Consider the following 25,549-nt stretch of genomic DNA (forward strand, 5'->3'; position numbering starts at 1 on the left):
TAGCACTTTCCAAGATGGACCAGGGAGCTCTGCTGTGAGGACAGGGTGGCCAGAGAGATTTGGGTAATCCCCGTCTTCCTGGGTGGAACTGCATGGAAGGTGGGACTGGAGTGAGGTTCTGCTTGGCTGACTGCAGTAGGAGCCCTTTGTGGGGTTGTAAGGACTTTCTTCTAAGGCTCCTCCATCTTGGGCATGGCCATGGCTGAAGCCTGTGGTGAAACATCATGCTAGTAAGAGGTTCAAGCGAGGTGATGGGGCCTGAAGACGGAGGCCAACAGGCTTCCTATCCACTGCTGCCCATCCTGTGGGCATGTCCCAGGTTTGTTTTCTTGCTGGGGGAAGGAGCATATTCTAAGATTGCAGGATGGGGTCTAGCTCAGAATGTGGCTTATATGATGTCTGTCCCTGTCCAGGTCTAAGTTCCTCTGGTTCTATATCTTGCCATGAGCAGGTGCCAGATTCTTGCTGGCCCTCGGCTATCTGAGGCTAAGTCCTGTAGATAGGTGTGGAGGCTAGGCCTGCTCAGAACAGTGGCCAAGCTGGCTTGGTCCTTTCTCTTCTTGAACTGTTTGATTCTCCATACTCCACGACCCTTCTCCCATGTCTCTGTCCTTCATGCTTCCTTTCTTTCCTCTCAAAGATGACTCAGAAATGTCAGTGCTGCAAATGGTCCCCTTGCCAAGGCAGACAGCTCTGCATTGGATAGATGAAGACTCTGAAGGTCAGAGAGATCTCCAGTCAGTCAGAGTCACCCAGAATGCTCATGGCCAGAACCCAAGCTAGCTGGGACCCCAGCCCTCATGACCTCCTGCCTCTGACTACATTTTTACACCGTATCATCAACTCTGCCAACCATAATGAGATATATGAGTAGTGTCATAGGAAGGCTTCAAGTATTTTTGTTCTCAGGAGTCTCTGAAGACCTAAGCCTGAGCAAAAGGATATCAGAAATGAAAAGATATTGGGAACTGAGGGAAACATGGCCTCTCTCTTGTCTTGCACAGAGCTTGGCTTTAGCACCTTATTTCTTGTCTCCATGGTCTCCCTTCTCAGGACTCTCCAAGGATTATCATAGCTCTGGCTTTCCAGGTCAAGAACTAGGTACAAGGCAGCCTCAGAGAGCTCAGTACCAAGCTGAATGTGAAAAGAGCAGCTGATCCATGGCTGCCTTGCTCCAAGAAAGAGACACATGCTTATTGAGTTACAGTATTTACTAAAGACATCTTTGGGATGGGGATAACTCCCCACCCAGCACATGGGGAAGGAGGCCAGCTCCAGGCTCATATCTTCTGGAGGTTAGAGGTCTCAATGTAGGAGGGTCTGTTGAGCTTCATGTCTGAGTGGGGCAGTGAGGGTTCCAGTTTGGAGGACTGTTGGGGATCCTTGGCCACTCCAGCACTCTGTGACATACAATATAGGTCAGGTAAGTACATCCCCATTCCCAGGGTACACTGCCTCAGGGCACCTTGCCTGGCAAGTCATGTTTCTCAGGATCCAAACCCAGTAGGTTGCAGCTTCTGAATAACTTTGGAGCCCATTTTATCACTGTAGGTGATGCCTAATTTCCCTGGGTCCCTAGGACTAGATGAGCTTGCAGAGGTAGCCCTATACTCCTTGAAGTCTTCAGGTTCTGCCTAGGGCCAGTTGAGCCTTGGCTGCCAAGTGTTGATAGATGGAAAGTAGGAGAGTCAGGATCCTTTCCTGTAGGGTATGAAGTCCCCAGGGCTGGGCTTGTGGGAGCTATAATGTGAATCTACCCCCAGTATTGATGTCATCTAAGAAGAAAGCTAAACAGAAATCTATTGTGCTAGAAATTGGGAGGGGAGAGGTACAAGGTATTCTGCCCATGTATGATGCCAGAGTAAATCTAGAACATTCTAGAAATGCCTGTGTAGGCCATTTCTCACCCACAGTTATCTCTTCCTTGAGGTTCAGGACAACCAGTGGGAAAGGGGACATGTTGGCAGACATTCCTATCCCTTCAGATGAGTGGAGGAAAGGAGGTCACGTGAGTATCCAGTTTGCTGACAGTAGGACTTCAGCTCAAGACTTCTGATACTTAGCTTAAGATCTATTCCCCAAGTTTTTCTCAGGGCCCAGCCTACCACCAGGATCCCCAGGAACTCCTGTGTCAGGGTCACTCACAGGCTGGTCTATGATCATGGAGTTCAATGGCTGTCCAAAGCCATGTTGTTGCTCCTGAAGCCGTATGGCCAAGTTTTGTTTCTCTCTTGCCCAGTGGCGGGCTGAGTCCTCTAGCTGCAGACATGGAGAGGAACATTTGGAAAGCCAGCAGTCAGCACAGCTCCTGTCCCAGAGCTAGGATAGAGTTTGGGCTAGTCTTCTGGGAAAAGGTAAAGCTCTGTCAATAGCAGAGTGAGGGGTCAAACAGGTAGCCTAAGGCCCAAGACACAGATGGATCTTCTCTGCAGTCATATGGAGTCCACACTCTGAGCTGCGTCTACACTGAGCCTTCATTCTGGTCATAGACTAGGGCTGACCTGGTTACATAATGGACCTTAATTCTGTAGTCACATATTGAGCCTTGATCCTGCTTGTATGCTAAGCCTTGCTCCTGGCCAGAGGCTGCACAGTGAGCCTGGTCCAGCCTGATCAGCCTCAGCATCTCACCTACCTGGTTTTCCAGGGACAAGATCCGACTCTGAGCTTGTTCTAGCTTGGCCAGGAGGTTAAACTTGTCTGAAGTACCACCGAGGAGATCCTGTGGGAGTAGACGGTCATGTGAGGCCCCAGCTGGGCGCTGAGGCATTGAGAGCTGAGGAGTGCAAGATAATGCAGGAAAAACCAGCCAGGTGTGTGTTTCAAAATCAGCTGTAGAGACAGAGCCTCATTCCTGGGCGGAACCTCTTCCTTAAGATCTGCAGAGGGCTTGATGTTCACTGTTCCCCGTGTTGTTTCCCATTCAGATTAGAGGAATCTAACATTAATTTTTTAAAGGCAGGATCACATATATTCCAGACTGGTCTTGAACTCATTATGCAATGAGAATAACCTTGACTTCTGATCTTCCTGCCTCCATCTCCTGAGTGCTGGGATTACAGGCATGTGTAGGTTAATGTGGTACTGGGGATCAAACACAGGGCTTCATATATGCTATACAAGCACACTATCAATTGAACTACACATCCAACTCACACCCAATGTTTTAATATGTCAACTGCTTATGCAAAATGCACTAATGAGCTCCCTTTAATACCCAGGAGGCAGCTGAACTAGGAGTCTTTTTGCAGATGAAGGTTCAGCAAAACAAACGATGCTCATCTCTCATGCTTTACCTGTCTGCCCATGCGCTGGGGCATTCCAAACAGATCTCACTTCCTGGATGAAGAGAAGCACTCACCCGTGTCCTCTTGCCACCATACCTCCAAATATTGACTTTGGGTTTGTGTACAGTGGGGACACTTGAAGCGGCCTGGGCAGTGGGGTAGCCCCCCCTGGACACCCACCTGTGCTGGCAGGGTCTCTGTGCACTTGGAATGGCCTGGGCCATTTGTGTCTCGTAGCCTCTCTGCCAAGTCTCCACCTGCTCCCAACTCCCTGGGATCCACCTGGGATGGGGAAAAGGGCTCTCCAAGGCTGCACAATCCCAGAAGGCCCTGAGAGGCCCATGGTGGGAGGAGGGTGTCCAAGTGGGAGCGATTCAGATGGCAGATGAAGTCAGGGTTCAGGGGTCAAGGGTGAGCCAGAGCCTTGCTCTCTCCCAGGGTGCTAGATGAGGGCAAGACATTCATCTTAGGAGCACAAATGCAAGTAAAAGGTATGAGTACGAATGTCTCCAGCGGCGCTGGGTGCTGGGAAGTCCAGAGTCTGGGCTGGATCTTCAACCTGGCTCGTGCTGGGGCTGATTGAGGGGTACGTGCTGATGGGTGCTGGCTGGGTCAAGCCAGGCCTGTGTTGGCAGCTCTTACCGGCAGGGCTTGCTGCTGCAGAATGATGGGGGCTGGCTGTTGGCGGTTCTTTTCCAGCTCTGCCCGCAGCCTCGTGTTTTCCGACAGCAGCACGGAGTAAAGATCCACAGTCACGTTCTCTCCCGTGGGACCCAGGTGAATGCCAGAGGCTGTGAGCACGGGGAAAGCTGTGAACATGTCCACAGGTGCTTGTGAGATTGACTTTCTTGCCTCCTTGTCCCCGCTTGCCCCAGCATTTTGCTCCCTTCTGCTCCCAGCTATCAATGATTCCCCTTTGCCGTGGAGTCCATATCCCTCAGGCTGTATTCCCAGCCATTCAGAATCTTACTCCATTGCTTCCCCTGTCTTCTTCCTGACTCACTTGACCCTGCGTTTGTCTCTCTGGTCCCTCTCTGCTCCTCCATAGACTCAAGCCCACACTCCAGGTGTGGCTAAGGGTCCCCGAAACTACCACTGTTTTCTGAAGACTTTCAGACCCCCAGTGCCTAGCCATCAGTGAAGACTGAGCCCGGGGCCAGGCCTACAGAGATACTCGGGGAGTCTCTCCACATAGCCAGGGAGATGAGTGGCCCGATACAGTGTCATCTTATTCTTTCCTGCTTATCAGAGCTATCTTTGATTGACAGTTGTGGATAGCTGTGGTCTCCACTGATGTGGAAAATAAACCGATTCCTTCAGGGCGGTTTTGTCTTTTTGCTTTGTGGAGGCAGAATAGATAAGATGCCAAGGGGTGGGGGTGGGGGGGAGCTAAAGACTTGGGAACTGTTGCCTAGAAGGCCCTCCATCTGGGGAAGTCTCTCTCTGTTCCTGTGGTTCATGGAGCCTCAACCCTAGAGGTCTGGTCTGTTTTTACTTGGCTCACACAGTGTCCTTGTGACCTAAGGGACTCTGAACACCATAGAAGCCCTCAATACTCCTCTACCTAAGAGAGGAGAGGTATAATACTAACCTAGGCGTCTCTCTCTAGCTTGTGACGCTGGGGTGGAGGGGGGCGCTCCAGGGTGAGACAAAAGATCGGAACATCATTTACTCTGAGATCTACCTTGGGGAGCAGGCCCGCCCATGCCGGGCTTCCCCCTGCAGCCTGCTGGATGGTGCAGGTTCCTTCCTCTCACGGAGCCTCTCCTCCAACAACTGCTCCATCTTCTCAATCACCTGGCGACAGAGACCAAGGCTGGGCTGGCCTGAGAGCTCCCCAGCCTCCAGACTGCAGTCCCTCCTCTGCGGATGAGCCCAGAGCATGCCTTTTCCTGGTGTCGCACAGTGTCCTCCAGAGCCTTCATCTTCTGCAGCTTGTCCTGGTACCGCTTCAGTTGCGCAGCCTGTGGCTGCTGGGCCTGGTACAGGAGCAGCAGCTCCTTCTCTCGATCATTCTTCTGCAGGGTGGGGGTGAATGGGTACCTGGGATTTACCCCGGTCACAAGGGTATGTGCGAGATCCCGCTCAACCTTACACTGCCAGCCAGTCCTGTCCCTCCCCCCCCCCCGTGTGATTTCTTTGCTCGGTGGCACTGTCCCTCCGGCCATCAAGCCGGCTCACCCGAATCAGTTCATTCTGTAGGTGTTGCACCCTGTCTCGAAGCTTCTTTATATCCAGTTCACTCAGCAGTAGCCTCTGCTTCATGGACACTGCTGAGGTAGGAGGAAGCTGGCTTGAGAGTATATGGGGCAAGGGGGTACCCTGGCTCTGAGGTTTGACTCAGGAGTGTACTTTTTGTCCCCCCCCCAAGATGTTACAATTGGGCAGACTGTACAAATATGTCTACAGTGGGGAGGAGTGAGAGGGCCGGGGGACTCATGGGACACAGGATGACATCTGGAGAAAGCTCCCTATCACCCTGGCAATGAGCAGTGTGAGCCCCAGGCTACGATCAGCTCAGCCTGGGCCCAGCACGTATCCAAGGCTCACCCAGGTTCTCCTCTTCAGCTCTGCTCTGCTCTTCTAAGCTCTGCTGGGTCAGGTGACTCCTCAGTGTGCGGTTCTCCTCCTCCAGGATGTTGGCTTGCTTCCTCAGTGCCAGGATGTCCTCTGCCATCTTCTGCATGGCACGCCGGTAGTTGTCCATCTCCTATGATCCCAGAATCCTCAGCTGAACCCTTACCCCATGCCCAGCCCCCAGTATCCCATTCTATGTCTGTACTCACAGTAAACCACTCCCAACTCAATGAGCAACGTCAGCCTTGGCCTGTGCCCTAAGCCTTAGCGAGTGTCCAGAAGAGTGGTTGGGCGTGGTCTCCATCTTTCCTGGCAGCATTAGGCCAGCCACACTAATGTGCCTCCTCAGGGACCACAATGATTCATATGACACCAGGGGTTCCTAGGGTTCAGCAATCAGGTAAAGAAGCCTGCAGGCAACATACTCAAAGTACGTTTGTGAGTAAGTCATGTCTACGTCTTCACATGTTCTCTCTTTCAGCTCCCTCTTCTAACCCAGCTCCTTTCCAGAAGAGCATCTTAGACTGCCCACTGAAGTCACTGGGGAGCTGACCTACCATCAGCTTCCCAAACAGCCCAGCATCCAAGAAGAGACATCAAGTAGACCCTGGAGACTCAGGTAAGATCTCAAGGTCAAGGGCAGGATCCAGATACAAGATGGGGGAGATGCAGGAGGTGGGGGCAGGAAGCTGACTTAGGTCTGGAAGGAATAATGATAGTGTTGATGCTCACTGAACTTCCCCCACATCCCAAGCCTCCTGCTAAGTGCTTTCGGTCTGGATCCAACCCCCAGCAAGCCTATGGGATAGGTATTGTTATCATCCCCACTTTACAGAGGAGGAAACAGAGGACAAGCCCCAGAGAAGCAATCTACTCAGTGACAAGAACAATGAGTAGTAAAGTCAGGGTCTGAAATTCAAGCCTGCTGGTGCTTGAGTCTGGTTTTTGTTTGTTTGTTTGTTTTACAAAACTAAGCTGGCCCATATATATATACAGGGCAACTGAGCTGAATTTTGTTCATTTTATGTGTGTGTGTGAATGTGCCTGCGTGGGCACATGTGTATTCAGCTTTGGGTGTCAACCTCAAGAGTGAGATCCATTCCTTGAAATAGGACACCTTCTCATTGGCCTAGAGCTCATGAATTAGATTGGTTGGTCAGTGAGTCCTTATTTTGGGGTGGTAAACAATCACCAGCCACCATGCCTGATATTTACATGGGTGCTCGGCATTAAACTCAAGATCCTGTGTCTGCAAGGGAAGCACTTTTCCTATTGAGTCACCTCTTGAGCTCTGTATTTGCTTGTCAGTTGGATTCTGTACTGTTGTTACAAGTTTCAAGTACACGGTATCTTAAGACAGAATATATCAGAGAGAGAGAGAGAGAGAGAGAGAGAGAGAGAGAGAGAGAGAGAGAGAGAGAGAGAGAGAGAGAGAGAGAGAGAGAGAGAGAGAGAGAAACCCTGGAAAAGGCAGGGCTTGGGAATGAAGAGGGAGGAGGCAAGTGTGCTCTCTGAGTTGCCTGTGGACTTCCAGGCTGTGGTGTGGGAATCTTCTCCTGTGGGTGGGTCTCACAGGCCTATCCAGAAAGGACAACTCTATATCCAACTTTCCCCTGGTCTCCTGCTGCCTGGTGTGTGTGTGTGTGTGTGTGTGTGTGTGTGTGTGTGTGTGTGTGTGTTCCAATTACATCCCAGCTATAGTCTCCCACCTGCTGCCTGGGTGAGGGGATCCAGCTATATCCAAACTATAGTCTCCCACCTGCTGCACGGTGGGGCACAGCTTCTAGGGGAGGGGTCCCCAGCCAGCAGGATCTCATCAGACACCACTTGTCATCTGCCGCTGCTGTCCAGCATTCTGGCTAAAGTCCCTCTGACAGTGCCACTGCTGGCTCTATCTCCCTAGCATCTGCTGTGGCTTCCCCAGATCTGTGCCCATCTGGCATCCTCAGCCAGGGTGCTAACTGGACCTGGGACCACAAACATGCACAAGCACACTCACACACATACTTACTTTGGAGTCAGGGACATGTATGGAGTTTGGGACTTCCTAGAGGCCCAGGTGTTATTGTGAACTCAGGTTGGGCTTTGCAGGTTTGGGGGCGGGGAATGACACTATTCTCAGTCTGTCTCATTTCTGCTTCAATGGCTGTTCCACTCAACAGACCCTCCCCCCTTCCTTCTTAGTACCCTGGACCTGCTGGCACCCCCTCTGCTGGTGCTCTTCACTTGATGGCACATCCCATGACTGACTGCATCTAGGGCCCAGGGCTCAGCTGGAGGAAGTCTCTGATATTGCAAAAGAGGAGACTCATCTCCTATCCTTTCCTAGATGTGCAACCTCTTATCATGCTGCTCTGATTACAGTAGTCCCCATGGGGTTACTAGTTTCTAAGGTTATCACCTCAACACACACGCATTACCATGTACGTGTTCAAGAATGCTTCATTCGGCAGTTTGTAGTCTTATACTATGGCTTCTCTGGTGTCTGGTGTGGTTGTATGGAGTGTCCTAGAATTCACTGTCCTGGTACAGAGAGAAGGCCACAGCATATTGTGAAATGAAGAGATCATGTGGGACGTTAACACAAACTTAACTGGGACAGATGTGAACATGCACAGATAAGGAATTCTGTGCAAGAGGTTGCTAGCCCCTTGGCCCACCCCACAGGGTCTGGTCGTCCACTTCTCATTCAGGAAATTATGTTAAAGTGCCCACTGTCCCCCATCTCTGCAGTTCTGGGATGTGGGGGAAGTAAACATTGCTCTGTTATTTATACTCTCCCTCAGAGATGAAGAAAACAGATCAATAAGGAAGGAAAGGACAGAGAGAGGTTGGCTTCTAGTGAGGCAGCCCCTGGCCTCAGTTATCAGGTCCTTCTAGAAGAGGGTCAGTGGGTCCTGGGGACTCCCCCCTTTGAAGATTAGCCCCATCTTCCTCCACAGGCTCTTAGCCTAGGCCCTGCCCATTCTCTGGTACTGAGGCCTCCCTAGGGAGACAGTGTGTGCTTCTAGTTCATCCTCTCTACTCCGGTCAGAGCTGTTTCTGTGGGAATCTCAGCTGCACCCATTTGCATGGCCAAGTGGGAACCTTGGCAGCACAGCTGGGCTGGGAGACCACAAGGTCCCAGCTGGCAGCCCTGACCTCCAGCCGCAGCCTGCAGCCGGGCTATCTTCAGGGCCACGTTCTGCGTCACATTCTAGCCTTGAACACACGCAGGACACCATGCTCCAGACCCTAGATTCTCTTTATGATCTTGCTCTCTGGTTACCTCCTGGGGGAGGGTCAGGCATGTCCTCAGAGGCCCTGATCCACGCCACAGTGCCTGGCCCCCAGGAGCCTTTGCATCCTCCTTCCCTAGTGACACCCCCCTCCCGCCCGCTAGGGTTCCAACCCTCAGATCCTACCAGAGTGAGAAATGTCATAGTGCCAGGTTCTAGTTTTTTCCCCTGCCCAAGAGTATAGGCGGACTTTACCACTTCCACAGCACCCTGTGGGCTCAGGAAGTGGGGTGGCAAACAAGGTTCAGTGTCCTTGTCTGTGGGATGAGGAATCAGCAGAACTAGTGAGATACGGGGGGCAATAGGAAGGTTAGCCCTGGCCTGGAACTGGGGTGCCTGGAGATAGTAACTCCCTTCTAGGAACAACTTTAAGTTGCTTTAAAACATTCCAGAATGACCCTGACGTTCTTCTATGACAAGTCCCAGTGTACTAGGCTGAGGCCCATTTCCACTGAGGAGGAGGATGGGGACTCTCTGGCAGGAGCCCCTGGGAGATGCTTAGACTCTGGTCAGAGCTTATGCTAAAGTCTGAAGCACATCTCCCAATGGGGACCCAACACACGTGTGGCTGCCACCAAATATGTGGTTGGAAGGGCCCTTGTGCCGTCACTACACAGATGTGGAAACTGAGGCTGGAAGTAGTGTGCCCAAGCCACTGTCACAAAGCCTGTGCCCAGGACTGGAGAGATGGTTCAGAGGTTAAGAGCACTGATTGTTCTTCCGGAGGACCTGAGTTCAACTCCCAGCAACCACATGGTGGCTCACAACTATCTATATGGGATGTAGCGCCCTCTTCTGACATGCAGGCAGAACACTGTATAGCATAATAAGTAAATCTTGAAAAAAACAACAACAACAACCAGACAACAAAAAGCAAAGCTTGTGCCTAAAGCATCACAGTAACCCCCCTGGGTGGTCAAGGCTTGCTGAGTGCCACTATGTACATCTCTGGGCCACATGGAACCTTGAGCAGAGTTAAGCTGGACTGTCCCTGCCCACAGTGGTCCACCTCTACACTGAGGGGGTGGCAGATGCTTCCTGTGTCTGTGGCAGAAGGGGCTTCTAAGAGGCCTGTTCCCAGCTTAGTAAGCCTGGAAGGCTTCCTGGAGGCAGTGAGGACCCAAACTTCTCTTAGGAAATGGGTGGGTGTACCTAGAGGGAGGGGCTTCCAGGCGGAGAAGTTGTGGGGGAGGGGAGAGAGGGAGTGAAGAGCAATCTAGAAGAAGTGGTCTCCGGAACCTGGCCTCTGCTGCAGGAAACTGGAGGACCCATGATGCAGGGGTGTAAAACGGGCTTGCTGGCTGCCGAACTACAGGGACAGGTTGATTGGTATAGGGGTGAAGAGCAGTGTTAGGTGAGAGGCAGTGGGCGTGGAAACAAAATGAAGGCAGGGTAAAAGCAGAGGGAGGGGAGACCCGGGAGGCAGTTCTCCAGGATGTGCACCTCAGCAAGGCAGCAGATGTTCAGAGTTGGGGAACGAGGAGAAAGGAGACAAAGAAGTTGGTGGTGGGTGGTAAGGAGCCCTTGGCAGGGGATGGGGGGTAGGAGGGGCGGGGGAGTAGGTGGTGGGGGATGGGGAGGCTGTTGCCCAAGGGGAAGACAACTGGAAAGAGTTGGGAAGCCATAGGACTCCCTGAATAGTGCTGGGGCTGTGGAGAGTAGTATGAGGCTGAGCCGGGATCTGGGTTCACCAAGCCTGTTTAACCTCTGGCTCCAGGGCCCAGGGCCCTTGCTAGTGGGCACAAGATACTGGTGTGTGGTTTGCCTTTGCTGCCGCCAGAGGGCAGCCGCCTCCCGCTAATGCTGGGCTTTCAGTGTGCCCCAGGCTCCTGTTGCAGGGAGTACTAGAGTGTTTTGTTGCCTTCTAGCCAGCACACGTCCCTTCTCCAGACGACCCAGCTGTCCTTCCAAGACCTGCCCTGGCTGTGACGGGTGCCCTCTGCTGAGAATCATCCACAGAAGCCAGTGAGGTACAGTGACTTGCCTGAAGTCACACAGCAATTCTTGAACCTCAGCTGGGTCCTTTGTCAGCTCTAGGGCAGATTATGGGCCCAAGGCAAGGGGTAGGGCTCGGAACAAGACTTATAGTGATGCTAGCTCAACTTCTCCCACAGCTAAAGACACTTGAAGCTGAGCGTTGTGCACACAGGGCAGCTGGGAAGGAAGGGGAGAGGTTAAAGTGTTGCCCCTCTCCCACACATACCCAAATCTTTGCAAAGAGAAAAGCCTTCTACCCAACTAGCACATTCCATGAATACTTAGCCCAGATGGAAACCCAGAGGTCCCACGAACAGGAGCTCTCGCCTAACCCTTAACCCTGAACTCAAGTCTAAGACTAATAAGGGCTTTGCATGGTCAGGTTCTGGCCTAGTTCCCCCTGGTTGTAACCAGTCCAAAGGCGAGGCCATTCCACTCTCCTCCCTGAGGAATAAGCTGGCCCAGAGAAGGAAGGGCTGGATGGTCTTTTGCTTCATCCTGAGGGGCACAGGTACAACTGGACGTCTATGAAAACAGTCTTCTGTGGAACTCAAGGAGTGAGGCCTGGCTGGAGAAGACTGAGTGCTATCGTGCCCGACTCTCTCCGGCTAACCACAGTGTCTCTTGATTCCTGGTCACCTACTCTGCTCTACACCGGCAGCTCCTCCAGGAACTCCCTCCTGCTTTCTGTTCTCTATAACTGGGAACCTTCCTTCCTGGTGGAGCAACATGATGCTTCCTCTCATGGAAAGGTAGAGCCCAAATGTGTGCCCAAGTTACCCCCCACCCCCGCCCGCCACACACACTCCCCAAGCAATGTCTACTGGCCTTGGAAGTGGGAAAACTCTTGAAACTCTTCCTCCCTCCTCCCCTCCCCCTCTATTGTGAAGCCCATTGTTTACCCAGAGAGAAGCCCAGCTAACCGGGGAAGAAGGAGCCGTGATAACAGCTTCCAAGTCATTCCCACTGAGGACGCATTTGAAGCTTCACCTGCTCTGACCAGCAGCCACCCCTGACCCATACCCAGTGTGGCACTGCTGACTACCAGGGACCCCTCCCCGCAGCAGCTACTCAGAGGCCTGATGATAGACTTCCCTGCTGTCTACCAGGGACCCCTCCCCGCAGCAGCTACTCAGAGGCCTGATGATAGACTTCCCTGCTGACTACCAGGGACCCCTCCCCGCAGCAGCTACTCGGAGGCCTGATAGACTTCCCTGCCTTTCTGCCTCTCTTAGGTAGCCACCGCTCCTGTCACCTTTGTCATTTTGATGGGTCCCATGGGTCCCTCAGAGACCTTTCTTGCTAACTTTGTACTTTTAGTACTTTAAAAAGGAATGAGTTCAACTTCTTGAAATAAAATGGGATCCTTCAGCTTGTGCAAACTGATGCTGGCCTTGCCCATTTTCTGAGAACAGGAATTCGGAGTCCACTCCAAGGAGTCCACTCCAAACTTATGGGAACATCCAGTACCACTGGAGTCCTGGTTTCTCTGTCCTTGGTCCACCCAGAAAAATGAAAAACAAAAAACCCTCCCTTCCTGCTCATCATGGCTAGGACAACTACCATAGAACCAAGTGGCCTCAGAAGCTCTATTCACTTCCTAACCTTACCACCACCAGGGGGCAGACAAGGGACCTTGAGCATCCCTTGCCTGGGTGGGGACAGAAAAGCCTGGAGCTGGAGATCAGGCACTAGGTGGTGACATACTGGGGGACTGCAATCCAAGGTTCAGAGGGCAGCACCGGAGAGGGCCAGCTCTGCAGCCGGGCTTTGGCTGGAGTGAGAAAAACCTTGGTGGAGGCATAGCCTCAGTGGGTCCCTATTCTACCTGTCACTACTTGCCGTGACCCCAGCTTCCCAAGCCCGAACTCAGCTCTTGCCCTTAGAGAGCTACCAGTAGCAGTGTGGGTACTTGCTATGCCTAGGCCGCCACTCACTTCTGGAAGTACAACTAAGAAGCAAGAGGCAAGAGAGGTGTCTCTGGCCAGGCAAGGCCAGGATCATGAAGTTGGAGCCCAGAGTAATGTGGGCATGGAGGTCGGACTTCCTGGATGTCATATTCAGCCTTCTGTTCTTATCTTTTGCTCTGGGGCCCTCTCAATTTCACACTGTCTTTAAGGTTCCACTCTGTCCCCTTCCTCCAGGAAGCTCCCTGGCAACTGTAGGGTCAGAGCCTGGACTCTGGCAAAAGTGGCACTGGAGTAAATAATATGGGATTTAGGTTGTGAGAATAACTGCATGACGGGTTAGAGGCCAGCACAGTTGCAAGGGCCAGGACATCAAATCACACAACACAGGTGGACTTCATAGCACGCATGTGGACCTGGCCAGAGAGCTGGAGCAGACCTGGCTTTCCCAGCCTGCCCAACTAGCCAGCCTCAGGAACTCTGCCTTAGCACAGAGAGCAGATGGGAGCCACAGCAGGTTCTAGACTAGAGGACCTGCTCATCTGACATCCTGTACCTCCAATAATTTCCCTTGACTGACTGACAGCTGGGCCCCTGAACCACAACAAATCTATGCAAAGTGCTATTGCAAATAGTCTCCCCTGCTCTATAAAGGGTGCCCTCCTGGGGATGGGGACACAGTGGCTTCTTCATTCTGTCCAAGGTTACAGCAAAGAAAAAGAAGCACATTTTTTCTGTCCTGTTCTTCCCTTTCCCAAGTAGCAGAGAAAGCTTTTGTGCTTGTTTTCCTGGGGCTCTGAGGGGCTACAGGACCTTGGCCTGCGTCTGACTCCGGCTCTTGTCTAATTGGCCCCTGCAGGAGCCAGACTGGCTAATTGGACCAGGCCAGGACTACGGGGCTGGGACTGGAAGAGGCACAGAGGTCTATGGAGCTTTCTGGAAGATGCCATCTAGCTTCCCGCTCCTCATCCTCTTGTCCCCAGGCCTCCTTCAACCTTACCTAGCATTCAAGGCTACAATCTGGGCCCACCTTCTCCAGAAAAACCCTGGCCACCTGAAAGTCAGCATCAGTGGCTCAGAGTTCTGCCTCTGCTGATAGCAACTCAGAGCTGACCTGGCCCTTGTCCCCAGGCCAGGGAAGTATAGGACTCCAGGTGCTCCTCAGGGGGCTGTGGAGGGGACAGTGCTCTTCCCAGAGTGACTCTGATCATGTCACAAGGAATCCTTCCCTTTGGTGACCTACTTTTCCCCTGCTGTGGGAGAGGGGCTGCCTTTGGTTACATTCACAGGGTGGGGTCAAAACCTGGCTTTCCCTCTGTCTTTGCCTGCTGCTGTCCCCCAACTGCCAGAAGTCCCCGTGCTTTTGTGGTCTTTTTCTGCACACTAAGGGTGCTGCCTTCTGAACTGGAGCTCTGGGGTTCTCATCACATGCTTTGGTCATGGGTTAGAGGGAGAAAGGTCACCATCATTAACCCCACTCCACATTGCCAAGCCCTGGCATGCAGTTAGTTGGCATCCTTTTAGATGCCCCTTCCGCTATCTCCACTTTCCAAAGCCCACACAGACTGAGGTCTGGAACTAGATCTTCAGGATACCATAGCTAGGTTTCAATGAACTGGATACAATGGCCACTTGAAGGGTTTTCCCATCAAAACCCCATTTTCCTCCTTCTATGGGTTCTGAATGTAGATTCTAGTGGCCTGGATTGGAACCATGGATCCCATTGGAAGGTTCCTGAGACTAGGACCATCTAGAAGTGGTGGCCTGGCCCTCCCCCACCTTACCTCCTACTCACACAGACTCTGGGAAAGCTGGTTGCCTGGCAACATATCCCTACACACCTGTAGCCTACAGGAGCTGACCCATCTCCTGGAGTCAGAGGGTATGGGGCAGACTTACAGAGCGGCTTTCAACTAGGCCCAGGGCAACTTTGGGGGCTGGAGGGGCTGGCTCCCCTGGCTCCCCCATCTGTGTTGATAGCAGTTCTGTTTTCCAGGATGGGTCCTCAGGGACTGTTGCTACAACAAGTGTCTGCTTGGTGACTTGGCCCAGCCCTGAAGCTAGCTGGAGGCAAGCCGTAGAGCCTCTTTCTTTTGTTCCGGGCTGGGGGACAGTTGGATAGGGTGATAGAGTCAGGCTAGGCTCATTCCTTGGTCAGGGAATCATAAGGAAATGACAGGCCTGGGGAGAACTATGGGAGTCCTTGAGGACCTTGGGTTTCTGATACCACTACCTAGAACCCCTCCCCACACTCTGTCCTCCAGCTGTTTTCCCAGGCGGATTGTCCCCTTTCTGTCTTCACTTTTAAGGCATCTTTTCTCCCATCAGTCTTACTCTCTGTCTCCCTGAATCTCCCTGTGCCTTCGGCTGTGCCAGCCCCCAGTAGCCTAAGCTGGGCTTCCCCCTCCTCCCTCACCCCACCCATGGCCCCAGCATTCTCCAGCTCTGCTTTCCTGATGGTCTGGACACATTCCTTTCCCTTTAGTTCAGCGCAGACATGGGTGGATGTTTTTGAAAAGAACTCTCTAGGAAGCAAAGGAAAAACAAACCCAAACACCCCAACTCACCACCTAGAAACGCTGGGTTACAGAGGCAGGGCTATTTATCCCAGTGGGCCTGGTTACACAGATCCCATCCTAGGGCATGGGGCATGGTAGTGGTGATGTTGCTTGTTAGCCTGTCTGTCCCAGACATGTGTGGCTTAAAGCTTTTCATGCTAGGACCCCATCATGACCCAACAAGATGTCTTGGCAGGAGCGGGGGGGCGGGAGGGGGAAGGCTTCATAAAGATGTGTTAGCTTAACGAACGAATAGGCGACGGTTGGGGTTCTCTGGAACCTCAGGGGTAGCACAGAATGATCTCTGAGTTAGACACCTCTACTTCGATATCTCTATTGCCAGGGGCCTCTCTTTGTCAGTATTGCAGGCATATACTGGAATGGGAGAAGACTCACTTTCTCTGGTTTGCTGGCTTCATTTTTCACTTATTTTTTCTTAGAGCAATGAGGATGGGCAAGGAACTTGGGCAATCCACCCAATTCCTGGCCTGGTGAAGTGGAAGACTGTGGGCCCCACTACTAATCCGATCAGACAGGTCACTCAACGCCTCTGGGCCTCAGGCTCACTCTGAGCTGGCACACGGCACTGCTCGCCCCAAATGGGGCTGTCAGGAGACTGCATGTGGGTGTAAAGCTCCAGGTACACTCTGCACTGCACAGGAGTGGCTCCAGAAAGTCTTTCTCTTTTGTGCAGCCCATGGGGGACTCTGGAGGGTCCAATACTTTCCAACAGGAAAGGGAATATGAGGCTTGGTGTGTGGTCACATGCCTGCCTGACAGCAAGTCACCCAGCAGGCACTAAATACAGGCTCAAAGCCACCCCAACCCTTCCTCTTGGCTCCCCCCCAGCTGCTGCCTCCTGCTGTGCACCCCTCCCTCCCACAAATCCAGGGCCAGAAGCCCAGGAGGAGGGCACCGTGCCACTGATGACTGCCCCCTCTCCAGCCAGCCTTCAGCTGTTGTCCCCGAGGGACCCTGGACCCCTTGTCTGTCTTACTGCCAATCGATCGACGGCTCTGCCATCCTCGGGCGTGCCATGAATTTTTCATCAAAAGCCTGTAGTCTTTGGGAAATGCACAATTAGAAGCACCATCAATAATGTACCACGTGGAGGCATCCACAGGGCGCAGCCAGGCCCCAGACGTGACTGTCTTCCAGTCTGCTCTGGCAGGAGACGGGGGCCCTGAGTGCACCCTCGGGGGCCAGACTCTGGATGCAGGACCAGTGCAGCTGTTGTGAGAGAGAGGCAACCACACCCTTGGCTGCTTGAGCCAGCTCCTTGGAGCCTAGACCAGCCACAGGAGTACTAGTCTGATTTGGGGTGTTTTGTCAGTAAAATGAACACGGAAGAGTACCCCGAGCTCGTTCCTTGACCCATATAGCACAGTAAAATGCCAGGCAGTTATCTGAAGACTCCAGGTGGGTTGCTTTTGTTTTTGTTTCTGTGGACCTTGTGAGTGACTTTCCAGGAAGCAGGGCAGGCACTAAGCTAGGTTGAAGAAGCAAAGGCAGGGAAGCCAGAGATGTTGGTGGTGCCTCCCACAGCCAGCCCTGAAATCTAACAACTCCAAGGTCAAGAGACTGTGTTGTAGGAGGGATGTAGCGGTGCACACCTGTAATCCCAGCACTTGAGAGGCAGGAAGGCAGAGGGAAAGACGGAGGCTACCTGAACTACAGAGTTCCAGGCCAGCCTGAAATACAAAATGGAATTCAATTTTGGAAAAAAAAAATCCATGCTGAGGGCAGAAGCAGTCCATTCAGAAAGAAGAGTTCAGTGATGTTGCCTCATCTCCATTCTCTGGGTGGCATGCCAGAGACACTAGGCAGTGGCCTGGCCTGCTCCATCCACCCAGAGGAGCTGTCCACCTCTAGGCTCCTGTACTGCCCTTGCTCAACAGAGTTGGATGTGGCTTCTTTAGCTCTGCTCAGTCCTGTGACCCAAGAGTCCCTGCTCTGAGAGACCTGTCAAATCCACACACTGTGGGGAGCAGAGCAGGGGCTAGGCTGGGAGCCCTGTGTCTTGGCTCCTGGGACACCTGTGCTCTGGGATCACTGGGTGTGAGAACAGGGCTTCCTCTGCAGCGCTGGGATCCAGTCTGCTGGAGTCAGGTTGGAGGAGAGGGTTACAGGGATCTCAGGCTAAGTTTGGCTCACCAGGTTGAGGGAGGAGGAGGCACAGGAAACCATGCCTTTGTCTTTGGTGATCCTAGCCTGACCTTCCTGGAGAGTGGTGGATTCAGGAGGAGGGTTGCTTGTCTGCTCTGCAGCCCATCTGAGGGGGAGGCAGGCCCAGCAGCTCTCAATGAGGACTCGTGAAAAGCGCAGATGGTGCCAACAAGTGCAAATTAATTGAGCAAAGCCTGTGTACACAGGCGCTGCGAACAGGCGGCTGACAGGAGGGGAGGGGCTGGAGGGGGACAGGGCAGGGAGCAGGGAGAAGCCTTAACGAGCACTTATCGATGATGTCTCCCTGGATCCACAGCCCAGAGCATAGTTATTGACAAAGCCTGTCTATAAATCTCCCAGCCATGTCTCCAGAAGCCTTAATTACGGGGCCTCATTACCCTTCACACCTCTAGGCTCATGGGGACCATCGTGGCCAGGGGTGGCTGACAACACTGTGGCTGACCCATGTGCTGAGCCGTTCCTTGAAAGGTGCCCATCTGGGATGCCTGGAACAGTTTGGGGCTGTGTATCTAGCTGAGCAGACAGGATTCAGCCTCCCAGGCTAGAGGAAGGGTGTGGAAGGGATTTTAGAGCCAGAGATTTCATTTTATTGACAAAACACCCCAAATCAGACTAAACTCCTGATCCAATTTGTCTAGTTACTGTTGACTCCAGTGAATGTCAAACCTCTGTGCCTCAGTTTACTCCTGTACCAATTGAGAGAGTACTGTAAGAAGATTTTGGGGCAAGGTCTATTTGTATCTAGCACATATAATATGAATGTAATGCTATCTGGACACAGCAGGATCCTGGGGCTCTTTTGTTGCACATAACATTCCAGTACTATGCAAGGACATCCAAAGCTGAATAGAGAGAAAACACAAGCATTGTCCGAACCATAGAACAATGGCCCAACCTCTCCCATTCCTGGCTAACATGAGCGACTACAGCAACTTCACTAATGACAGTTTTAGCCTCACTCATTTACTCCTGCCTTCTAGGTGTGAATTAGCAAGAGGGTAATTATATTCATGCAACTCTCTGTCCCTTCATCAGCATCACCAACGGCAATTACAGTCCTGATCTTTCCCACCGCACTCAGAGCCCTGAAGCTGCCCAGGAGCTCCGTACACCACTCAGCTGACCTGGAGGGTGGCAGCTGTGTGTTCTGTGGGGATAGAGCACCCATTTGCTCCTTTGGATATTCTCTTTAGGAGAGCATGCTGTCCAGGCTTTAGCAGGAGGCCGTTTTTTATGCCCCCCCATCTTGAATTATTCTCGTGAAGTTTTGTGGTTGTTGCTTCCCATTCATTGTCTCCAGGGAGGCATCTGGCCAGAAGAGAAAGCCTGGGTCAGAGGCTGTGGAAGAGAGGATCCTGGTGATATCTGCCTATGGAAGGAGCCCTGGCTCCGTGTCTGGGCCTCTTGGAGATCCAAAGATCCCCTTGAGCCTGGTGGTGTGTGTGTGGATGAGCTGAGGTGACAAGGTGGGGCTCAGCTGCCACGGGCAGCTGGTGGCACAGTGGATGAAGATGAGGCCTGGCTCCCTCGAGCATCTGTTAGCCAATTTTGGAAGGGTGCATTGAAAGGAGACACCCTCTTCCTGGGAGCCAGGGGGTGCAGACTCAGGACAGGCGTGTCTGTCCATCCTGTGGCTCCAGGACTTATGCCTTCCAGAATACCAATGGATGTGGCCCAACACTAAATCATAAACTTACTCAAAACATTGTATGTGTGTGTGTATCATTATATATACATACATGCACACACATATATATATCACATATGTGATACATGTATAACTTGATTCTACTTCTTGAGTCTGAATTTTATAGTTGATGGTATCTGTCACAGAGTTAGAAGGTTGGACACGGTTGTTCCACGGGCTTTCTCAGAGGTGTTCTGTTTGGGGGTGGGCCATGCCCCACTCACCTCCCGGGCTGTCCCATCCTCTACCTGGACTGGCTTTTGAGGGCTGAGTCGATCACCTATTTGTCTCCGTGTAGCTCACTTTTCCCACCTCCAGCCCAGGCCCGGTGTCTCAGCCCTGTGCTACTAAAAGCTTCCATTTCGTCCAGACTGTCCACAGCCTCACACAGCGCTTTAGTTTGTGGTGTCCTGGGCTACTTCTGGCCACTCTTCCCCTCATGCCTCGCTCTCCCTACTCCCCTAGTCTTCCTGCAGCTCCCCCTTCCAGTGTTATCCCTGCTAAGGTGTGAGGGTTAATTTGAGTATCAACTTGACAGGACCCAGAGTCACCTAGGAGACACCTCTAGTATGTCTGTGAGGCAGTTTTTAGATTGGGTGAATTGAGATGGAATCACCCCAGTGATGTCACCGTTCCACGAGCTGGGGTCCTGGGTAAACAAAAAGGGGGAAGGGAGCTGAGAGCAACAGCAGCCATCTCTCTGCCTCCTCACTTGGGGTGTCATGTGACTTGCTGCTTCCTGCTCCTGTTGCTATCAACTGTATCCTCAAACTGTGATCCAGGATAAAACCTTCCTTTTTGCCAGACATTTGACCACAGCAACGAGGACAGTAACTAATGCATTTGGTCCCAATGAAAACCCAGAGGGAAGGGCTTAATGTGAGTCTTAGTTAGGTGTCTACTGCTGGGATGAAACATCAGGACTAAAAGCTACTTGGGGAGAAAAGGGTTTATTTCAGCTTATATCATCCAGGGAAACCAAGGCATGAACTTGGAGGTTAGAACTGATGCAGAGGCCACAAAGTGTTGCATATGGTCACTGTCCTCTGTGGAATGGGTCCTCCCACATCAATCATTAACCCAGACAACACCCCCACAGCCTTGCCCATGGGACAATCTTATGGAGGCATTTTCTCAATTGAGATTTCTTCTTCCCAGCCATGTCTAGATTTGGGTGACATTGACCGAGAATCAGCCAGCACAATTGCTTGCTCTGGGGGTACCCTCCTTGGAGTTTCGGGAAATGCTCCCTGAGCATCTCAGGCCCAGGTCTGTTTTATCAGGCTTGTTTGGTGTCCTGCCTCTGTGGCATCCTCCTCCTTTCCAGCTGCAGGTCTCCCTAAATCAGGCGATCAGAGTGCAGAGTGCGGAGTGGGGATGAATCGATTTTTCCAAGGAAGCAGCTGACAACTGTCATTAGGGTCTTGGAGAGCGAGAGATGAAGCCTGGTCCTCCAGATCCCTTTACCAACTGTCCTCTGCAGCCAGTACCAGGGGCTTTTCATAGCTCATAAAGCCCTTTCCAGGCACGCAAGACTCACAGCCAACCTGTGGGGTGTTATCCCTATTTAACAGTTAAAAAGATGGAGATTGCTCTCAGCTCTGGCTGGAGGCCAAGCAGGCAGCAGACACAAGGGTCAGCAAGCTGCTGGCAGGGGACTTGATGCTTGGTGGGGTGCAGGGAGCTGTCAGATATGAGTAGAACACTGTGGGTTCTCAGGCCCAGACTTCAGAGTCTTAGGGACTCACTACGCAGAGCTGAGGGAAGTGGAGACCCAAGGATGATGGCAAGCAGATTTGACATCTGAGCTTTGGACAGGAGGCTGTGTCTCAAGCAGGAGGTGGTCCAATGAGAAGAGGGCTCATCTGGACTCAGTTCCCAGGTTTCCTGAGTGTCCCCTGCCCCATAAAGAAGCGGGGAGACAAAAGGGAATGCTTTCATCTTCAGCCTCACAGCCCAACACCAGTAAAACAGAGATCAAGAGGGGGTCTCCACCAAGCCTGGCGTGGAAGCTGAGATGCCTGCAGTCCCCCTAAAACAGCCACTTGAGGTCCCTGGGATACTATTCAGTGCAGTCCCTGAAGCCCACTATGCTCTAACAGATTTGCATATCTGAGAGCAAAAATAATTCTGCGGCTGGCTTAGCACCACAAGGCTGGAGCCCCCTTTTGTCTGTTTGAGTAAGAGCTGGCTGAGGGCGGAAGGATAATTAGTCTCCTGTGGGCAGTGTCCCCCCCCCCAAGATTTAAAGATGCAGCCTATATACCCTGTGCGCACACTCCTGCAGCCTGCTGACTACAGGATATCTGCATGGGCAGGAGCCGATAAATGGGCATTTTATCTGATTAAACTGGGAGTGAACTGGCTGTTCTCTATTATCTGCAGGCTTGATTGGATATTTAGCACTGTGTGTGTGTGTGTGTGTGTGTGTGTGTGTGTACACGATTTTTCTGGTCTGTATCAAGAGAAAAATGGATTGTACTGAACAGCACTTAATCCGAGCACACAGTACATCCTAATAGAGTCACAGAGCTGGAAGGAGGGACAAGGGACAGTTGGGTCCTTAGCCCTGGACAACAGGGGTGTCTGCACAGGGCCTTTTGTGCTCCAAGGAAGCCCTCGTTTTCAGTCCTGCTGGCCCTCCTCAGGACACAGCCCTTCCTGTCTGGTTAGGAGTAAGTAGGACTATCATATGTGCCCTCCCAGAACCTGTGCTGCTTTAGCCCTGGGATTTCTCTCCTGCTTCTCACCCCATGCTCCATAAGGGGGCGGTGTACCCTCATGTACCCTAAAGAGGTTGTGGGCTGAAACAAAATGGGGTGAGAAGAAAAGGGGGCAGCGAGGGAGAAGCCGGGGAACAGTGTCCTCCCCATGGTCTGTGGTGGGAGTCCAAGACTTGTTTGAGGGCTGGCATACAGAGCATTGGTTAAGGCAGGGGATAGAACCTATTCCATGGTTGCTTCCTTCATCCCATTTGTCACTGAACATGGAGGTGAGGGGGCTTCTCTTCCGCTTTCCACTCTCTGGCCTGGGTGGGGAAGAGGAGCACACAGCTGTTTATGGCTACCAGGAGACTGAGGCAGCTCTCTATCCCAGATAGGCTTGAGGAGGGGTATGTGTGTCAGCATCCAGACTTCTGTGTTCTGAGTCACTAGGCCTGGCTGTCTCTGGCTGCTATGAGATCAGGCTCTGAGCTAGGGCCCTAGACCTGAGTTTGTCAAGCCTGTTGGTGGGCCTAGTAGGTGACAAGATGGGGGAAGGTACCTACCTAAACAACACTGAGATGAAATAAAAATTAAATGAGTTATGACTAAGTCTGGGGTTTGAAATCTAGTCTTCATTAACACATATGCTTGGCATTGTATGCTTATCATGAGTAGCACGAGAGGCCTGGCAGCTTGCAGGAAGGGACTGATCTCAGGACCTAGGTCAGCAAATCTCCCCCAGCTGTCCCTGGGTCTGGTGCATGTGCTTCTGAGGACTGCTGACTCAGCCTTCAGAACTAATGACCTCATCTTATCTACCTTGCTTACTGTGGAACCACACCCTTGCCTGCCCATCACCAGTTAGTTAATCAAGGGCAGGGTGTACTATGGACTGGAGCACTGGGCAGTGCTGGCATCTTGTTGAGAGCAAAGCTAGAGGCTGACCCACTTGCTCCAGTTTCATTAAGCATGATGGAGAGAATGCTCTTAAGCCCAGGACCCTCCCCATGGATCGGAGCCCAGCCTGGTCCAGAGAGGGAAAGGCCAGCAGGGTGACTGCCAGGCATGTCTCCCCATGTTCTCACCTGGAGCTCTCTCTCTGAGGGTAATTTCTTCTTCTGCTTCTGAGGGCCCTTGCCCTGGGTGATCTCTCTTCCTTAGCATCTCTCAGACAGATCTTTCAGACACTTGGCAGGTGCCAAGGTGCTAAGCCAGACCCCAGCAGCCTTCCAGTTCTGGAAGACTTCTTCTGTCTTTCCTAGAGGGGCATGTTCTCCCCATTTCACAGACAGATAAAGAAAAGGATGTCTAGAAGGGAAGGGATAAGCTTGGAAGGCCTAATGGGGCCTTTTAGTGCGACCTTGGCCAGGCTCAGGAAAGATGTGAATGCAGTGTCCATGTGTATACATGCACACACACACACACACACACACACACACACACACACACACACACACACGCATGCACACACACACTTTCTGCTCAGCGGGGCAGCAGATTCCTCTTACAGGAACAAACTGACCACCTCCCTACTACTATCAGGAGTTTCATACTGCAACCATTCACACTTGGCTTCTGTTCTCATTCTCTGTTGTCACAGTGACATCTGCCCCCACCTCAAGGCATATGAGGTGTACCCTGCCCTCTAGAGCTAGTGGGATTAAAGCTAGATTCACTAGATTAAAGCTAGAAGACTGTGTCCTGGTCCCTGTCATCTCTGCTTGCCTGGGGCTTCTGAACAGGTATCTTTATGTGACTGTCACTTGAGGAAGAACTTCTGGAGAGGGCTGGGTGAGCTGCGCTGTCTCCTCTTGCTCCCCTCAGTCTAAAGGATCCTACGAGCATCCTCGTCGTTGGCAAGCCTCCTGAATAGTGGACGGCTCTTTAGAGTCCCTGTGTACTTCTGCCCGCTCTTGTCCGCCCTCTCAGAGACCTCAAAAGGTAAGTAGGAAAGACTGGCCCCTTACTTTAACATCAGAGAGGTGGAGTGACTTCTCAAAAGTCACACAGCTCTTGACAGCAATCTTGAGAACTACTCAAATTAGTGGTGGGTTCCTTAGAGTGAGGTCACAAGGCCTGGCACAAAGTAGGTGCTAGAAAAGCTGGCTGAATGATCGAATACACATGCTAGACCTTGTGTGTGTGTGGGGGGGTGAGAAGCAGCTGGGGTACATGAAGGAGGGGGTTCTTGAGGTTTTCAGTCCTGGTATGCACCAAATCCCTTCTTGGCTCCTTGAGTCCAAGTCATCTTTCCCTCTTGGTCCCTGAAGTCTCTCCTTTCTCCCAGCTTTCCCAGCGGACTCACTTTTCTGGGCCTCTGTAGGCTTTCCCTGGTTAATCACTGCAGAGACTTCTCCAGGCCACCCCCAATGTCTCTAGGTTCAAGAGAGGGTATAAATGGCAGCTCCGTATTTGTCCTAAGCAACCATCCCTTAACTTAGGAGTGAACCATGAAGCTATTTGGTATTTGGCATTCTGGAGGATGTGTGACTTCACCCACTTGATACAGTCACTGTGGAGCAGGGGATGCTGGGCCCTTGGGTATCTAGGAGTCAAGGCTTTCTGTCTCCCTGGTTAGTTGGGTAAGCCCCTCCAGTGGGCAGTAGCTTTCAAAGCTGGACAGCTCCAGGTTTCCACCCAGCTCTAGGGATGGAGGTTGGGAGGGAATGGGAGTGGGGGAGGGGAGCTGGCCAGCAGGGGGCCTTGCTTAGCCTGCCTGCTCCCAGCACACACCCACTGAGAGACAATAAATCGACAAACACTTAATCTCTCTGCAAATTGAAACACAGCCGTAAATATCTGGCGCATCCCAGTAGCTGAGTTATGAGTCTCGTTTATTAATCTCTTTAGTCTCAGGTGATGGATGGAGAAGGAGAATGGCCCGCCTGAGACGCGGTGGGGTAGGGGGAGTGCGAAGAACTGTGGGCAGGGGTCTGGGGACAGGCTTTCTGGAGTTAGAGTCAGAGGGTGTGGCCTGGGGATCCCAGCCTCAAGGGGCGTACAGCCTGAACGCTGGGGCTGCTTTCATGGCCCTGCTGCCCACCCTGTAGTCTTCCTCACAGCCTCAAGAGGGAGCAAGGAGACAACATTCCTTTCCTTTAACGAGGAGGGGGCAGGATCAGAAAGGTGGAAGGCTTTCTCTAATGTCACACAGCTCTGGAGGTAGACTTGAGACAACCTGGTAGAGCTGTGGGTGTCAGGCGGGGCTGAGTCTGCAGGAGCGACAACAGACCCCCCACGTCGTGGAATGACAGCTTCACTCCTCCCTTTCCAGCCTCTCTCCCTGTTTCTCAAAGGCTTGGCAATTCCTGCACCTCACTCTCTGTGCACGCCTCTCCCTCCCTCTCTTCCCTCTCTCTCCCCCCTTTTCCTACACACACACACTC

General features: G+C 52.3%; 1 protein-coding gene and 1 long non-coding RNA gene across 8 annotated transcripts in view; one reads left to right on the top strand and one right to left on the bottom strand.

Annotated features, from left to right (window-relative positions):
• Nucleotides 1-1,193: 1,193 nt before the first annotated feature.
• The window catches only part of Ccdc33 (coiled-coil domain containing 33), a 98,016-nt gene continuing 73,660 nt past the window's right edge, over nt 1,194-25,549 (bottom strand). For 3 of the 7 annotated variants that reach the window (XR_005870345.1, XR_005870342.1, XR_005870340.1), the window contains 8 exons: nt 5,838-5,997; nt 5,469-5,560; nt 5,174-5,305; nt 4,972-5,084; nt 3,930-4,096; nt 3,468-3,569; nt 2,636-2,722; nt 2,146-2,259 (listed from right to left, as the gene is read on the bottom strand). Coding sequence is in view for 1 of the 7 variants with exons in the window: in XM_040730127.1 (XP_040586061.1) it covers nt 1,281-1,400; nt 2,146-2,259; nt 2,636-2,722; nt 3,930-4,104; nt 4,999-5,084; nt 5,174-5,305; nt 5,469-5,560; nt 5,838-5,997 (966 nt within the window). In the remaining 6 variants the exon portion in view is untranslated. Of the gene's footprint in view, nt 1,401-2,145; nt 2,260-2,635; nt 2,723-3,467; nt 3,730-3,929; nt 4,105-4,971; nt 5,085-5,173; nt 5,306-5,468; nt 5,561-5,837; nt 5,998-25,549 lie in introns of those variants that run through there. The other 4 variants (XM_040730127.1, XR_005870341.1, XR_005870344.1 and 1 more) reach the window with 4 other exon arrangements.
• Nucleotides 5,932-12,501, top strand: LOC121133491. Its single transcript, XR_005870346.1, has 3 exons — nt 5,932-6,483; nt 11,011-11,871; nt 12,010-12,501. It is a non-coding gene; the product is annotated as an uncharacterized LOC121133491 (long non-coding RNA).

The sequence above is a fragment of the Mesocricetus auratus genome, unplaced genomic scaffold (assembly GCF_017639785.1).
Source record: "Mesocricetus auratus isolate SY011 unplaced genomic scaffold, BCM_Maur_2.0 Super-Scaffold_100022, whole genome shotgun sequence".
In the NCBI taxonomy this organism is placed as follows: Eukaryota; Metazoa; Chordata; class Mammalia; order Rodentia; family Cricetidae; genus Mesocricetus; species Mesocricetus auratus.